At 40.8% G+C, this 18649-nt stretch overlaps 1 protein-coding gene across 1 annotated transcript in view; it reads right to left on the minus strand.

Annotated features, from left to right (window-relative positions):
* The window catches only part of sh3rf1 (SH3 domain containing ring finger 1), a 44324-nt gene extending 32273 nt beyond the window's left edge, over positions 1 to 12051 (minus strand). Inside the window, exons 1-2 of the mRNA XM_032572220.1 lie at positions 11731 to 12051; positions 9787 to 10290 (exon numbers count right to left, since the gene is read on the minus strand). Coding sequence (XP_032428111.1) covers positions 9787 to 10167 — 381 coding nt within the window. The 5' untranslated portion in view covers positions 10168 to 10290; positions 11731 to 12051. The remainder of the gene's footprint in view (positions 1 to 9786; positions 10291 to 11730) is intronic.
* Between the last annotated feature and the right edge of the window lie 6598 nt (positions 12052 to 18649).

Genomic DNA, 18649 nt, shown 5'->3' on the forward strand with positions numbered 1-18649 from the left:
AAAAGCTGACTTCGGTTCGCCACAGGAAAGGCTGAATGAAGCGCAGTAAAGTTGACCTGTTTTATTTTTTTCAAGCTTCCAACCTTTTTCCTATCACAGAAACAGCTGGAGTTGGAAAGACTGGCAGCATTTTAGAAACTTTAGCATCTTAGCAAGCTGTGCTAATTACTAATATGCTAAAGTAAGTTTAAAATGTCAACTCTGCTCTCAACCAAAAGGTATGACATTGTCTCTGCTCTTGAAACAAATAAGTGCTCGCAGAATGTAAGCTGCAATTTTTTTTTTTGAATGCTATGAATTAAATTGTTCAGAAATAGAAGCTAGAAGCTGCTAAAATTTGTATCAGCAGGTCAAAAAATGAACAAAAGGTCAAAGATCAATGAGAACCTTAGTCCACGAATCCCTAACCACTCTGGATTGAAAAACAGAAATGCATTGCTCCTTACGGCCAGTGGGTTGCGACTGAAACAATGTTGGACAACAGATTGTTTGAATGAAAGTTGGACTCTACATAGAGCGAACCAGATTAGCAACTCACACTTTGTCTCAAGTCTGCATCAACTGTGCACCAATTTTGAAGAAAATTAATCAATTTATCATCTCTGAAAAGGAGGCAAGGATCAAACACCAAGGTGAGCCAGAGGGTAAAGATGCATCAAGAGGCAGTAATAGCGCCAGGGTCAGAGGTCAAGCAACTGAAAACGAAACTCGCAGCAAAAAATGATTACGCCTTAGGGATCAGAAATGAACACTTAAGATGCCAGCGGTCAAACGGTCCATGGATGACCAGCTCAGGCTAACCAATCACTTCGAGGGGTGAGAGGTCAAACTACTCAGTTAAGTCCAGAGTGGCGGAAAAGCTACCTCGGGAGTAATGAATGAGAGGCACCACGTGACACACTGGAAAACAGCTTGCAAAACGTTTTACCAATAAACCGACATTTGGAAAACATTTTGGTGCCAACAGTCTGGTCCACACATACACACTGCACTGGCTCCAAAGAAAGGCTTTATCGGCCCACACAGGTGTGACAAGGCTGTGGATAAGAAGGTCATGGATGTTTCTTTCACTGCTCCATGCTGAGAGATGTGACATGAATGGACACAGCACAAGAGGTTGAAGGGGGCGGCGTTAGCAAATGTGGCATGTTGGTTTGGGGACCACCTAGAGAGCAGAGCTAAAAACAAACAAGTAAACTCAAGACGTCTTTGTTCACAAGCTTATTGACACAGAGCGAGGCTGACTTTCCATAAAAAGACAGCCAGGTGGCCAGCACTTTATACAGCAGGACCTTAAAACAGGATGAAAAAGCTGCAGCCAAGTCGGCCCGGAGGCTTTCAGGTGCAGAGGAACATCACAGCTTGGATTACTATAAACAAAACTTGCAAGACCCTTCTTCATCTACTTGACAAACCAAAAATCAAAGAACTAACCTGTGGTCAGGGAAGCAGATTAAAACATCTAAGAAGGTACACACCCAGCGTCTGCTAAGAGGGGAAGGTGAGTGTTAGCTGGCGGGCTGGACAAGACCCGACAGGTCCGCTGTTTGGAAAAGAAACAGTGACCTGCAACTGTTCACGGCATTCCTCCAAGACACTAACACAAAACATCCCCCTCTGTCTGGGAAAAAAAAAAAAAGAGAGAGAAAAAAACACACAGAACAAAAGTGTTTTCCTCCATATGTCTGGCCTGGAAAATCTTAAAGAGCCTGAAAAGACAAAGACAGGCACAGAACCCTCATCAGAGGAGCAGCGAAACCCAACAAAGAGACAGCCATGATGGCCCATTAATCACGACTGGGTTTTTTGAACTTCTCTTCCTTGGAGATTTGGTAAACATATACTGTATTTGGAGGGAGCGTTATCTCCCAGAGTATAAGTAACCCTGTTCCTGTTCACTGTATCCGTTCCGAGACGTGCCCAAATGGTGACGCATTTAAAAGCTTTGATTATTATGCCACTAAGTTTTCCCACGACACCAGCAAGGCGACAGACTGGGAACGTATCCAGGTACATGTTTTTAATTCTAGTACAAGACACATGTCGGCCAACTGGGAACTTGGACAACATAATGAAAATAAAGTGGCAGCTTACATACATTGAGGATGGATGATGTGGTAAATATGTATAACAATTTCCTTTAGAATAAAATCAAGTATTTTCCCAACAATTTCCTCCAAGTTTTAATCGTTGTTGCGACTTACAACAGTTGATATTCAATACTTAGTGTTTGAGTTTACCATTTGTGTGTCAGTACTTGTTTTCAAGTATTTTATTTAATGTCTATGCACACATGTAGTTTAAAGTTTTTCATATTCTTAAAATGTGCTATTTTGAAGAAAAAAAACTAATACAGGAGCATTTGTTTTAAGAGAAAGAAAAAACGTTCTGTAAAAACTATTGAATTTTAAGCTTAAACAATTCCGCTAAATATGTGAATTTATTATTTATTTTTAAAAGATTCAGCCCATAGGACCAAAAATACAAAATGTTCAGTAAATGGACATCTCACTTCCACTGAGGATCTCTGCAGAGAAGCGGAGTTTGCCAAGGTGCTAGGTTAAAGTTAGCTTGCATCCTCTTTGTTTTGATAAAACTTGTTGATTTAAAGCTGAACTTAAAGAGATGTTTCCCTGTTTCACAAGCTAAGTGCTTTACTTTATGTTCTTAACTCTACATGAGTAATGCTTCAGCAGAGGTCTCACCAAGAGTCAGCCTGATAACATATCATGACATATCAGAATCGGATGCAGTAACTCTTATTACTCCACTTTGACACTGAACATCAGCATAAAAGGTAAAAAAAACAAAAAAAACAATTGGAAACATCAACAAATCCTGCAATGATCAAAGTTTTCCACAAGAGAGAAACTATTGGACCCTACTTACAGGGCAACATTGCAAAAATATTTTCATCATTCATGATCTAATATGATTACATTGACAACCTTGAGTCAGCACTGAGATTTTCCAGAACAAATCATGTTCTATTTCCTACTTGGAAGGCTCAAAATACTGTATAATCTTTGTGTCCTAGATAAGCATCTGAAAATACAGAACGTAAGCAGAGATGGAGACACCCGGTTTGCTGCGCCACACAGCAAGAGTTTTGTTTCCTCTAAATGAAAAGTAAGGAGTAAGAGGAGAACAGGGAGCAGTGCTGACTCTGTATCTAATAAACTCTAATCCTGATTAGACCCTTAACGAGCTCCAGCCTGGATTTAGATGGTGAGGAGAGAAGGTAGAAGGCAGAAAATTACAGGAAAAGCAGAGTTTGTGTCGACATCAGTTACGGGTTCAAAGCTGATAATATTGTTTATATCATATATATAATTTTAAAACGCTTTCTATGCTTTAACGTTGTTACAATGAGATATGACGAAGAGTACAAGACTTGTCTCCGGCTGTATGAAGTGTAGAGAAATTAGTGATGAGTTATCCTCAATGTGTTGCTGCTCATTGCCAGACAGCTGGCTGAAAGACGGGCAACTATTTTCCCTTACGACAAAGAAATATTTATCAGTTTAAAAATATTCCAGGAGGCAAAAAGCATAGATAGTCAATAAATGTTATTAATTAGATTCTAATTTTGACAGAAATATGTAAAATTACTTGCCACGAGAATAAAGTAAGTGATGCTTTTCTGTATAAAATTAAACCAACGGTGTGCTGGAATATTTTGCTATTTTACTTTTTTTTTGTTGGTATTTTTATTTCAAGGTATTGCACTATTAAAAACGCACTATCAGCTCTCCAACACCATAATGTTCTTGGAGGGAACATTTAGGTCACTCCAAGATGTCTGCATTCACTGTCCAGAAGGTCTTTGCCGCTTCGTAAACCTCTGTGGGAAATAGAGGAAGCAAGAGGAAAGCGTGAACGTTGCAGAGAAGAGTGGGAACGAACAGAATGAAGCGCTGTGAAAAAAAACAAATTCCCAGTGGAAAAGCAGTGAGCATGTTTGCCAGCGTGCGGGCAGTGTGAGGGTGTAATGACGGGGTTCTGTCATGCAGGCTGAGGTCAGGCGACCGGGCAGAAGTTAAGACTTCAACAACAATATGATGTAATCAAAGAGAGCGAGCATTACTCATCGACCTCAGACACAGGAGGTGCTCAGGAATTTTATTGTGAGCACTTCACACGGGGAGGCACGCAAAAGCACTTTTTTCCCCTTCCCTCTCGCTCCCTTTCTCTCTCATGATATAAACGCAGAGAGAACCCGCTATGATGTTCATCCAAGAATAACCGGAGGACCAAGAAACATCTGTAGCGTCTTACAAAACAACAGAACTTCCTTTTAATCAGTAGGAAGTTGCACCAAATTGTAGCGCTGGATTTAGAGAAAACAGGCCAGGAAGAAGTCTTTAAGTAGTAAGAGGTAAAGCTACATGAATCACAAATCAATGCCCGGACACGATATCTGGTGGGCTACGTTGTTAGCTGAAGTACCAGCCAGTAGGGATGGACAACTATAGCACTGTAAAAATTGTGATTTACCATGATAACCAATGGTAACAAAGGTAAAGGTAACAAGTGATTGCTACCTTTAAACGTATTTGAAAATATGACAGCATTGACCTAGTGAGTGCTGTTTAGTGGTCCAATTGGACTACTGAATGTAACTGATATAGTAGTTACATTTTGATTTGATAATGGCTTAGTTTTGTTTTTCAGAGCAGCATTTGTGTTTTTGGGACTCTGTATGCAGTGACATACTCTGAGTGCGTTTTCACACCTGACAGGCCGGTAGACTCTGTTCCACTGAGAACCAAAATTGCAACATTTATTCCAGTTGGTGCGGTTCACTTTCACACTGCACTGTGTCAAATAAACCAAACCCATTTCCCCCCTTTGCCTGTGGTGTCGCTGCACCAAGAACCACTGAAGGAAACGACACAAAAACCTCTGAAGACGACGAGCGCAACTTCATTCTTTGTGAAATGTAAACAAAAACAGAGTAGCGTCAGATTTTAGCGACTGCAGGATTTCTCTTTTGCTTTTGGCAAATGTCCATGAGTCATTTCTCCCACTTGTTCTAGACTCGTGCACTTGTTTTGATTATATTTACCCAGAATGCCCTGTGCTATAGTCCTGCTTTTGCAGCGATCTCCCATCAGTTTAGCACTCACATATGCATTCAATCTGTGTTAAGAGTTCACGTCAACCAAGGCGAGACCTACGTGTTTAGGGGGACCAGAGTTAGCTTTTTTGATCCGCATCAGAGTTCAATTGCGCGTTCACACCTCCCCAAACGAACCAGACTTTCTAGGCAAGCCAACTGGAGTTGGATTAAAGTGAACTAAGCAGGGCTGGAATGAATGCCCCCTTAGTCACCTTGCCACTTTTACCCTTATCAAAACAAATGTGACAAAATATGGTGATAAAACCTCAACTCCATGTAACCCACCGCTAGCATGACAACGATATATTCAGCTGGTTAACAGACTTTTACTGTCCTTAATGCCAAAACCTGATGTAAACATTAGTGACCAAGATGCTAAAATTCACTGGACGTTGCAATAATGACAAAAAAATGAGTGAGGAAAATATGTGTTTAATTGTAACCCATATATTTAATTCAATATTCTAAATGAATATCCTGGCAGAAAGTTTTCCTATCTTTGTACCGCCCTAGAAAGAGTCAAATTGAAAAGAGAGACAATGACCTGAATACATCGAAGGAAGGTTAGAGAGAAACCAGCGTCTCATTACTTATCAGCTAAGCATGAGCTGACAGACATGAAACAAAAGTTCTGAACCTAAACTTCAAACTCCAAACTGTGGCTGACTGGGAGCATCATTAAAAATGAACACAAAAGATTTATGAAAAACCCCAGAAATGCTATTTTGGTGCAAAGGATTATGGGTTCAACTCTCTGGGGAGCCACAATGAAACTGAAGACATTCACTTGGATCTCAAATTCCCTTCCCATTTCCCCAGTTGCCGATGACCCTTGTCAACCGTGACTCGCGAACTCCGACCTTTTGACTCCCCCACAGCTCAAAAGGCCTCCCTCGCTCTTGCGGAGAAATACCACCAAGTGTCTGCTTCCAATGTCTGCCAACCAAATCCTGTGTTTTATGAGTCAACACGGGGCCAGGGGAAGACAAAACATCCCCGTAATGGAGCTCCGCTGGAGGCGAGTCTCACACGCAGACATTCTGCTACAGTGAAGACGAGCCTTTTGATGGCTCTCGTGAAGCAAATGCCACGTCGCTGCGTCAAAGACAAGCCACAGTCCCGGAGATAAAGAAAGGTTGCTCTCTGAACATTTGTCCCTTTTGGGCCCGACGTGTTCACTCAACACTGTTACCGGCGGCCTTCCACACACATAAAAATCACTCTGTGGGCCACTCTACGCGTGTCGGCCGGTCAGGAGGATCAGAGGGAACCCAGAACAAAACCCTGTTGTGCATCTGTCAGCCAGTCTCCACCATTCTGCCCTCCAAGCCATTATTTAGTCACATAAGAATCGGAGGTGGAGCCCTGCTTTAACAGAGGAACAGTACCAGAGGAGCAGCCTCAAGCTTTAAAAGACGACCCCTCCCCACACACACACACACCAAATCCCCTTCCCCAAAACCTCCAACCCTTCCCAAAAGGGACAGATGACAAACAAGAAAGAAATGGGACTGAGGGTGTCACCCGGGAGCAATGAAGCGTTCAATGCCCATGGATCGCTGGCCAGAGATCAGACTGGACGATGTGTAAGAGCTTTGATCTCCGTCTTTTGTGTTCCCAAAATGATACACCTGCACGGCCGCATCTTTTCTTGATTCTTTGGAGTCGACAGAATGCATTTGGACAGCAGGACAGACTCAGGAGATGCAGTCAATGGCACAACAGACGACAAAAACGTTAAAATAACACGTGGAAATAGTTCAATCTCTTTGAAAGACTTACCTGTACATTATATGAATATAGGTATGCATCTTGTATGTCAATTAAACTGTCGCTTTTATTACGGTACAACTAAGCCTGTCACAATAACAAGTTTTGCTGTAATATTATTGTTTATTGCAATAAACAATACTGTTGTTGTTTTGAGACCATGTTTATGTTGATAATGGCACCCTCTTAAAGACCAATAAACTTGAATTTTGTAAAGAACACTACATAGGACATGGAGAGTTTTAAAATATTCAAAATCAAGCATGATAACTGAAAACAAGACATAAAATGGAAAAAAAACATCAAAACTATGAAAAAAGTGGATTTTGTTTGTGTAAAAAATATTAGCTAGTGCTATAACTACTTCTTGTATTCAAGTGTTCTGTCAATTACTTTATTAAAAAACATGTTTTTTTCCCATAAAAATAAAATGTTCTTATATTTTTGTACAGTTTTGCCTTAGTTATTGTTCTGAACGTATTGTTTTTTTCAGCAAATGAACATTCTTTGAGTCCGTATGCACCAGTTAACAATTAATCCATTACTAAATTAGTTGACTTTTATTTCAGTAAATCAATTCATGACGATTAATAGCTTTCAGCCCTACAATGAGAATGAAATTTACCAAGCTCATTTTTATTCATCATGCGATTAATTTCTTAATTGCTTACTGAGAGGAGCTTAACTACAACATCAGACTTTAATGGATTTCATCTGGATTTCATGAGACAGACCAACAGAAAGTAGCAGAGAAGAGTTCACGGGAAATAATTGGATAGTTTCAAATGACGCCTGCTCAATTTCCAACAATCAGCCTCCTTAGTATCTGCAAGGGGAGATTCCAAAAGGCAAAAACTGCTTTGAAAAAGGAGAACAAATCTTCTGAAGTGATACTTTGGAGAATGAGGCAGGTCCCCCAGTAGCAATTCACAGAAGGTTCTCTGATCTTCATACCTGCATGGCTGGGCAGATACATTATCAGCCCAGCCTGATGTCAGTGTAGAATCACTGACATTCCAGTGATTCCACACAGAACCTTGACATCTTTTCATCTACCCAATCCTCCCTTCGTGGGCACCAGCGCAGCTCATAGAGGGGCCCACAGGTAATTTTCCTGCACACATCAGGAGGTACCTGAGAAGAATTACAGCCCAAAATTTTGAAGAAATCTGACTGAGTCAAACTAGTTTGTGTAAATTTTAAAAAGGAAGGGACTTACGGTTTGATAATTGTGTTTCATACAAAACAGAGTCTGGACAGGTACGTTAAATAACACTTCCTAACAACATTTCCTTTGAATTTTGACCTTTTGCACAGTGTTGATATAAACTTTCATGTCATATCAGTAAAAGAGAATCCAGTTATTCTTCTTTCTACAAGGGAAATACAACTACTAAATTTCTAATGTACAGTGCACTCAGATTTTATTTACAGATACACCAGTCAAACTTGTGTGACCAATTTCCTGTTTTTACAAAGCTTCTGACCTGCTGATATCAATTTTAAATAATTTATGCTAATAATAATAACTTTATAAATGCTTTTAGAGCATTGAACAATTACAAGGAGATAAAAACAACTAAATAAAAACAATAAAAATGGGAAGTCAAGGCGATGCAAAACAGGTCTTTACCATTTCAAACCAACTACTACAAACTAATTTAGCATCTTGTACTAGCAGTTAGCATGTGTGGTGCATCTAGAATAACAAAAACGGTTTCATTTTGCGCTCCTTAGAAAAGTTACGTCCTTAAAACAACTCCATGATTTCCAGAAGGTTGCAAATATTTCCAACATCAGCATGTTCAGCAACAGACAGGTGCACAGTCTCAAAAGATAAAACCGAACTTTGTTGTTCTCCATTCAGCCTTCCTGTTACCTGCTGAAAGTATTAATGAACTCAAAACATGTCATGTTGCTGAATATACAATATTTTCCGGATTTTCAACTTAAAAGCGGCATCATATGAACTTCTTTGTGTGGTTTCCTTGATGAGGGGGTTTGAAAACATTTCTCCGTCATGCCTGCTGCTAGCAGTGCTTGTTCTAAATGAAGATCAGCATTTTCTTCTTTGATTTCCAATTTTGACTTCCAATGATTCACTTCCTGCTAAAGAGCCCCCTGGTGGTGGAAGAAAAATCCACAGAAAAGCCGCATGGTTCAAAGTGTGGGAAAAAGTAGCGGCTTATAGTCCGAAAAATACGGTAATTGAAAAAGCTTATGACTTTGTTCTAAATATTTTAAATATTTTTTCTATTTCACAGCTAATTTGGGTCTTACTCAATCACAACTTCCACACCAAAAAATGTTTTTAACACAACCTGAAAGCACTTGCGTATATGCTGATTGAAATATATAGGACTTTTGTCAACTGGCCGGTCATAATCCACGGCAAATGAGCCGAAAATCAATTAATAGAAGACAGGAGGCAATTGCTCTGGGCATCTCTAGTTTCATCATCCGTCTATTCGTACCGGCAAATGTGTAGACCTACCTGTTAATGTTCTGTAATTTGTATGTGTTAATTTTATTTTTCTTGGATTAGGACACTAAAACCAGCTACAGGCGGTATTCTTCTAAATCCGGTCCTGACTAAAAGGACGCTAATGACTGAATCCACAAAGAAAAATCTGTGTGCCATCAACAGGGTAAGTGGAATTATTAGCGGCTAAACTACTGACTGCTCTAAAATCTCCGTCTGTGGTGGTGATGGGCTGCTAGTCAACTGGCTGGCTTAAAGATCCCCCACGATAACCAGTAATCCGGACCAAAGATTAGAGACCCGACATGCTGCTGTTAATCCACGCAGATTTTCCCTGTTTTGTCTCAATTTGGCTCCAACAATGGGAAGGACAAGCTCACTTAACGCGTGTCCGGTCAGGCAGGGTACTCACCCGGACGGCAGTGCTCTTCGCCTGGGCGCGTTGGGGCTGCACACCCGGAGCGCCCGGGTCCCTGGTTCCGCTCCCGTGCGCCCGCGCCACGGCTCCGGACGTGCCGTTGGCGCAGACGCCTCCGGCAGACGCGGAGGCCCGAGGCCTCTGCTTGATGCCATCCAAAAGGCGCACGAGGAGGATGTTGCTCGGCAGTTCGTCCACGGCGCACTCCACCAACGTCCGGCACTCGGGGCAGCGCAGCTCCCCGCGCGAGCCCAGGATGCCCTGGAGACATCGACGGCAGAAGGTGTGCTGACAGGGAAGGACCTTCGCCGAGGCGTCCAGGCGCTCCAGACACACGGGGCACTCGAGCAGATCCAGTAAAATGGACTCATCCATACTTTGTGCGATGCGCCTTCACTTCAGAAGGACATGATAGCTGAGGAGGTTTCTGTTCGGAAGCAGCTCAGGGGCCGTCACGTCACTGCCATGCCTCGGCTGTGGCCATGGCATTCGCATCAGCTGTGACCAAAAAAAAAAGGTCAAATGAATCGGCTCTGCAGCCAAGAAATAGGTCATAGCATCTATATAACAGACAGGACATATGGCTGAGGCCGTGTGTTGTGTCATCCGCTGAGAAGTGGAACAATGTCAGGCACAAACAAGCAACTTTTACAGTTTGTGTGGATGAAAGTTTAACAGCTACAAAATAACTATAGATCTGTAGTCTGGTCACCATTTGAAAAAACTTGATAGTACACCTGTTAGAGTTTGCAAGGTGCATTTGTCGTATTATTTATGATTTACTGTGAAAATTTTCTTTTCCAACCCTTCCCTTCCAACCCTTGTGCCAATAAATTACAATATCAGTAAATATGGTTAAGAATAATTACTATGTATACTTAACTGTATTAAGTATACATAGTAATTATAGTATATTTACATAATTATACATGATCCTTTAATTAAGAAATTAAATTTTTTTAATTAAAGGATTCTTTAATGAAGAAATAAGAAATTCTATTTCTTTAATTAAGTGCCATATGAAAAAAAAAAACTATTTCAAATGTTGAAATGTTTTTCAAGAACAGTATTTGTGTTACCATACAGTCACAGTCATACAGTTACCTATAAAAGTATTAATAGTTTTTTGTTACCTCAATAGTACCACAATATATCGCGATAAAATTGAAAGTCCGTATCGCCCACGTGTAAATACATTTGGTAGCTTTTGTCCTTACACATCGTGACGATGCTGTGTTATGTCAAGATTCAATATAATTCCAGATATAAATATCCCACCGGGTGAATGATGGATAAAATATTTAGCCAACAACACAGGAAATAAAGACTGGAAATACATTTGTAATGCGTATCCACAGCTGGAAAATACATAAAAACGCTTAAAAACCAAAAATCTGATTTTTCCAGATTTGGTAGAAGCCCTAATACAGACTGTGAACACTGCATAATAAAAAGGAGCGCAGGAGTGAAACGCTGTGATTTATCATTCAGGAGGACAAACATCAGACTATCAAACATACGATCAACACACTCCGTCTGGTAAATGATTTAAAATAGCGCAAATAACCTATTCATCTAACAACAAGTCGATTTCAGCCAGAAAATAATCTCGCAAGCCGCAGCAGAAATATTCTTGCAATGGTCGTGAAGAACGTCAACATTACGCAACACTTTTAGCTTTTACAACCTCACGAGTTAAAGCTGTCAAGTTTTAAAGAGACACTTAAACATACGAGAAAAGAGGCGAAATTAAAGCGGAGATGCTGGAATATATTACATGTGACGTTAATGTTGCCACATTATAAATACATTATACTTTTACGAGTTTATCTGCCTATTCGCACTTTGATATAACAGTTCCAACAACTTACGGGACGGAAGTCAGATTACATAAAACACTTTAAAACAGCTGAGAGGGTAAAAGTAAATGCGGCTCACCTCTTCCAGCAGGACTCCTCCTCGGTTTGTTGCGTTTTTCCCAGTTTCTGTCTCCTTGCTAGCGGTAAGTTAGCAGCCGAGCCCCGGAATATTTTACCCACTTAGCAGAGAGTGTTACTCCGACAAACACGGCCGTCTAAATAACATGTGTTTGAGTCACGGAGGCGCAGTGGGAGGAATAAACAAGCCTCTGTTGGATACTAAAGTAAAACCAAGCGAGAGAGAAAAGGCGGAGAAGACAACGGAACTCCAGCCGCACGGAGCGCCATGCTAGTAGTCGAGCTGCTCGGCTGGAGTGTTGCTGCTGGAGCAGCGGGAGGAGAGACAGCAGCGGGGAGGGCGACCGCTTCAAGGACGCATGGGAAATTAGAGAACTGAGCGAACTGTTCTTTCGCATCACTCAAAGATGTAGCATCGTGTCAGTTTTTTTTTGATTTGTCAGGGTTTTGGGGGTTTTTTTTTTCAAATTGCTACTTTTCTATAAACTGTACTCTGTAAAAAACCAAATTCCACATCCCTTTAGTGACAAAAGTATCAGATACTTTTGTGTATAGTTCTTTTGATAACTTTCAGTTGTATTTTTCTAAATTCTCTTTTTTTACTGACCCTTTCTAAAATCAGAATGTACATTTTTAATTTATTTTTATTCCGTCACCGTTATTTCAGATTAAGATTCTTAACAAGTCTCACAAAACTCAGATCTCACTCCAAGGCCTTGTTACCAATATGCTCCACTCCCACTCAGCTGTACAATAATCTCTTCTTGTCTGCATCCTTCTTATTTTTCCACTCAAACTTCTTCTGCTCATGGTTGAAACCTTTGCTCTCTGCTATCTTCTTTTAGCTTGTGGATCTCTATGGAGGAGGACCAAAAGAAAAGAATAAAAAGAAAATCTCAATCAGGACCTAAAAAGAAATGGGAAAAAAAAAATAGACCCAGAAATATTAAATATGAGCACAGAAGCAATCTTTTCAGAGAAAGCAGAGCATTTTCAACATTGAGAAAGAGTCACTTCTTTATTTTCTGGAATGTGTTTCGAGCGAGAGCAGTGTGTTACGACTGGCTCAAGGTCCTAACAAAAACGGGAGACCATGCAGTGGCTAGAGTGCATAAAAAAGAAATATTTGTTAACAAAAACAACAATGGATTGTGGATGTCAGTATCAATGGTGTAATGCAAATGCTTGGATGTGGCGCATGAGTGCATATGGAAGTGCTGAAGTGCAAAAACAAAGACAAACTCAAATGTGCAAAAGGAGGGGAGCGGAGGCCTGGCAACAAAACACCACAAGCATCAAGCGGCAGAACGGACGCCGAAGGCCACCCAGAAGATGGAGACAGCCAGGCTTAAATACTCTGTGCTCCAATCAACGGACCAGCACCACCTGCAAAGGGGAGGAGCACAAAGACAGACAAAAGCACCTGCAACCCATCCCACAAGGCCCAGGGCCGTAACAAGTGCAATCTCTAAAAGTGAAAGCATGCTCTTAAACTGAAGATGTACTCTCTTTGATTAAACCCAGGTGGGGTTTGATTGAAAACACGGGAATAAAGAGTGAAGCCAGAGCATGAAAAACACAGATGAAAGAACTTCAGGCTTTACGCCTTAAATGAATATCGTAAGAGAGAAAGACATGGACTTATTGAAGGTCACACATCTGCAGTGTGCACCAATAATGGTGAGTCATCACCATTATTCTAGTCAACAACAGAAAGAAGAAGAAGAAGAAAGATCCAATAGCTTATACTCAGAAGTTGTCTGGGTAAGATAAAGCAGTTTTCATTCATCCCTTGGCTCATGAAAATAACTCAGATGCTTCATCATTTCTGCCAAAAAGACACTCATCCAGTATAAAAGAAAACCAAATTTTGTTATAAGTTACTATCAACAGATATACAATTAGAAGAAAAAGCCGCTAAAAACGGCTAAAAGGCCAAAAGAAAGTGATGAAACATAACGTGTATCCGCAAAATACACAAGCACGAAATGCAAAACAAGGAAACTGTGATGAAACTACAATTTCCGAGTTGCACCTGAAGGCGTTATGTAGTGTTGTAAAAAGGGCGTAAACTACGCTGTCAATGAACGACGTTCCCTTCCAGACACAATGGAAAATTCCTTGTTTTTCATTTTTTAAAATTCAAATCTCTACGTTTTTCCATCGGTTAACCTTTTTGACTACGATGTGCTCATCTGATTTTTGATCCGGTTCGCTTAATGTCTCTGTCGTAAATATATCCGACTTTAATTCTGTGACCAAACATGCTGTTAAAGCGATGTGTCGTCTTCAGTTTCTCAAGATATTGGCTCGCCTCATTGAAATAATTTAAATTTGTTCGATATTTTTGTCTCGCTCTTTTCTTGTATTTGTCACAAGAGCAAAATTTTGTCTGAGCTGTAAAAGTAAGAAGATTTTTATTGAGACTCTTTCTGTGTGTATGAAGCGTTTGAAATGTTTCATTTCCGGTCAGAATTTATGTGCAGAAACCAGTGAAAATTTTTTATCTGCTTTAAATGCCATCTGGTCAATTGGGACAACAGAATCAGATTACAGGTTTTCGTAAATGATTCATGCAAATATAACGTAGCATTAAAATCAGATTCTCTTTTACTTTTTTCCCTTCTTTTTGTCTCATTTAAATGTTTCTGATCATTTAAAAAAAAACTTAAACATTTAATTAGGCTAAGTAAATACAAAATCAAATTCTGATTTCCTTTATTAAGGACAATGAATTTCTAGACAGTCATGAAGGACTTTTAGTTTTAAACATGAATTGACACTCGTAGGTCACAGAATCTCACATTTAAGTCCAGACTTTGACTAGGCCATTCCCAAAACCTTCCTTTCTTTTGCTCTCTCTCTCTCTTTTCACTTCCAAGTGCAGTTGAGGCTGAACTCGGGATTTTCTGAACTCGTGGTTCCAAGAAGTTGCAACAAAAGTTGTCCCAAAGCCTCAAAACAGCCCCACATCATCACGCCACCACGACCATGTCTGACAGTTGATATAGTACTCTTCTTCTTCTTCTTCTTCTGACGCAGAAACAGAAAAAAGTGTGCGGGTACTTTTTCCACAAAGGCGTCATTTACAAAGAAGGAGTGAAATATCTTGTATTACTTGACGTGGAAGCTATACCCAGTGAGAGACGGAGGACGTGTTGCTGCCAGTGTTTGCAGACCCTGGAGAGGTGAAGAGGGACATCTGGTGGTCACAGTCCAGCGGGACTACGGACATTTCCGCACGTTTCCCACGTTATTTTTTGCGGCTTTTTCTTTTGCTGAATATGACTCATCCGCGGTACAGTCCGTCACCACTTCAAGTCTTTGACTTGTCTCTGGGTTTGGCAAAAAAATAAATAAAAAATAGACCAAAGTCCAAAGTTTGGGGCTTGAAAAAACCCCCAAACTTTTCATTATTATTATTATTATTATTATTATGAAATACAAATTTGCAATAGACCTTTAACTCCCAAGTAACCTTCACAGCAGAGGCAAAAGCTGCTATAAAAGAAGACGGAAGATCCAATGAGACAGAGCCAGACACTAAACGTGATTTATTTTGATCCCGTCCAGAGGACGGCGCGTATTGAGCAAGAGGGAGAGAGGAGGAAGAGAGCAATAGAGAGGAAGATTTATTTGTGGGGGGGACGGCTCTCCTCTGTCTCCTGCGGTCCCGGTGGGTTCCAGCAGAAGCCCCCCACCCCCACCTATTTTTTAACCAGGAAGGAGGCAACGCTCCACCCTCCTCCTCCACCTTCACTTCCACACATAGACTTCAGGCCTTCCGGAAATCCTTGACCGCCCCAGCACTCATGAGGAATAAAAAACATTTAGAAAAAAAAGAGACCCTGGCAGACATTATTTCTGATGTTATTGTAAAAGGCAACAGGAATGATTTGTTCACTCTGAAAGGCAGTAATCCTTTATAATAAGAACTGCAGCTGAGGGTGTAAAGAAAAGATCACGGGGAACACACACACACACACCCACGCACGCCCACATAGAGAGAGAGATGATGGAAGTGACAGCTGTGCCTCCACTTGTGAGGCACGGGAAGACCTGACGAGACGTACGCCCTCGTTTCCACTAAATATATAGGTTATATATTACACTCTCTTGCGCTTCATAGATATTCAACATGCACAGACTGAATGCTAATAAGTGCAGATATCCACAAGTCGACGTTTGGCGAGTTGAAGCGGTGCAAAATCTTTGGCTTTTACTCAATCCTTACATCAGGATCCTGACATTACCCCCCTCCCTGATCCTCTCTTTGATAAGGCTTTCAGACTCACTCGCTCACTCAGCCTCAAGGCTTTTCCTTTTCTTTTTTCTCTCTCTTTTTTTTCTTTTGCTTTTGAATTAGATTAGGAAGCAGAACTGAACTCTAAATAACGCCGTCTGATTTTTTTTTTTTTTTCTATACGGGCCATTTAGCGCTGGCTTCCACTGGCGGACGAGCGAGTCGGAATAAAAGCGGGTTGAGGGAAATCCCAAACATAGTTACATTTATTAGTCGTCAAGCAGAGATAAGGTCGCCAGGGTCTGTGAGGGTCTGAAATGCGTCTTTGTTTTGGTTGCAGACGGGCCTTGTTGGGATGTTTGATTCTTTTATAGGCGATGACCCGATGAGATCGGTTTAATACGATTCATAAAGGGGGGGAATCCCGGCAAACACCGATGTGACATCTGACTGTACTGAGTGCATGCTTTCAACCAACAGCGTTGCTATTGTTTCGTCATGGCGCTTAGCCTGATATCATTTTTATTGTTAAGGGAAGACAGACTTGCCGGCAGCCATGTTTACCGCAGACACAGGACCAAACTGGTCTGGAGCAATATGTCAAAAGAGTGAGAGCCTCCTGCCAGAAAGGACAAAACAACCAGAGTGTTCTGCCTGTAAATTTCTGTTCATTTCAAATGTGATTTATTTCTCAGAGCAGACATCCTGTGGCACTTAATGGCATCTAAAGGAAACATAAATACAATACCTTGCACACGTAATCACACCACTTGCTCATATTTTGTCATGCTACAATAACAACCGTCGGGGTGATTTATTAGGATTTCATGTGAAAATTGTGCAGAATTGTAAAGTGTTACAAATGAAAGTTTAAAGGGGCAGTACGATGTGTTCTCCAGGCCATTTTATAGCACAATCGAGTAACTATGTTAACTAAAGTTGAAAAGAATGTTATACCAAATACGATGTAAAAGAAAATTTACATTGTTATTTAATACCTTGAAATTGGGCCTCTGTCTCTTTAAAAACTCCTGCTCTTTCTGAAACGTCATTTTCAGGAAGTCATGACTCCCCTATTAACCGTTTAGCAGGAATTTTTTTTTTTTTTTAAACCACCGTTTCACTGAGAAGTAGCTCACATAATGAACTCAGCAGTTCCACCAGGTGTTTGCTAATTGCTGCTGGCTAGTCGGAAGGAGCTGAGTGGGGAAGTCGAGGGGAAGAGCTGCTCTGTGGGGCGGAAGCTGAGCCTCGAAGGCGGGGCTAGGTCCACCCAGACGTTTTGCACAGCTGAATGGTTGCCATGGAGATGAAAGGAGGACATAAAGCTCATAAAAGTCGATTTTACATGATACTGCCCCTCTAAAAATATGGCACACATTTGTCTTCACTCTGATACCCCTAAATAAACTGCAACCCGGCTCCTGAAGATTAATCAGACTAATTGTCACTGAACCACTTTGGATTCTAAATACAGGAAGTGCAGGCTCGGTATGAACTCCGAACTACCAGAAGAGGAATAAACAATGTATAACTGCTGCTAGTAACACCTATTGGTTCCTAAGCGATAATTCTGTGTTTTAGGTTGGTGTATGTGTGAATCCTTTAAATTTTCAAGACTGTATTTTAAATTTGGGGGTGGAGATACACCAATTAGTCAGCTAGAGTTTATCACACAATTTTCCTCTGAAAAACTGATGTTCATTAAATGCATCAAAATAAAATAAAAACACTTCCACTGTTTCCAGTCTACAAGTGCATCAGTTAATATGCAATTTTATTTGATTAAACTAAATGTGACAAATGTGCCGATGCCTAGATGGGAACGATCTTATGAGTCCTTGTTTTCCTGCAGACGTCAGAGCTACTGCTGCGATCAAAGAACCTGCAGCACATCTTCTCTTATTTCCTTTTTTTTTTTTTTTAAATTGTCCTCAGGGAAATCAGTTGAAGAAGGAATCGGCAGGACGGACCTCTGACAAAACTGCAAATCAATTCGAACGCGGAGAAGCTTCAACCATGAATTTGACGTTGCACAAACAGAGCGGGGCTGCACATTGCATGTTCTTCTGTGTGTGTGCTAAAATATTAAAATGCTGGAAAATTTAAGAGCCCGAGTGCACAGTCCATATCGGACACAACCACTCCTCAACATTTTATTGTTGCCACTTTTAAAATAGCATCTACAGCCTCCCCACGACTAGGAAGATCATTTATAAAAGGAATAGAAGCGACAGACAGCTGTAAACATTTTATCAAGGCCAGAATTGCTCTTATTTCAGTGGATTCACCTTCTGAAAAATCCTCATGACAACCGAAATGCAAACCACAAAGCTGGAACTACAACCCATGCATAATGCAAGGAACAAGAGAAGGCTTCAAACAGATGAACAAGACGAGACAAAGATCAAACAAATAAGTCTGTCCTGCATCGGATATGTTTAATGAGGGCTTTGTGACGGGAGTAAGAGCTCTCGCTTCCAACGCTCCCACACCCCACCCAAATACCTAGAATAAATTGTGTGGAAGACTGAAAGACGAGCCAATCCCATACACGTTTTAGTCCTTGTGCTGCGTTCAAGTTGTACTCGAAACTGGGAAATTACAACTTGGAATTTTGGGGGGTAAAAAAAAAATCTACTGGAATGCCGCCCGAAGTCAAATTAACCACCAACTT

The sequence above is a fragment of the Xiphophorus hellerii genome, chromosome 9, assembly GCF_003331165.1.
Source record: "Xiphophorus hellerii strain 12219 chromosome 9, Xiphophorus_hellerii-4.1, whole genome shotgun sequence".
NCBI classification, from domain to species: domain Eukaryota; kingdom Metazoa; phylum Chordata; class Actinopteri; order Cyprinodontiformes; family Poeciliidae; genus Xiphophorus; species Xiphophorus hellerii.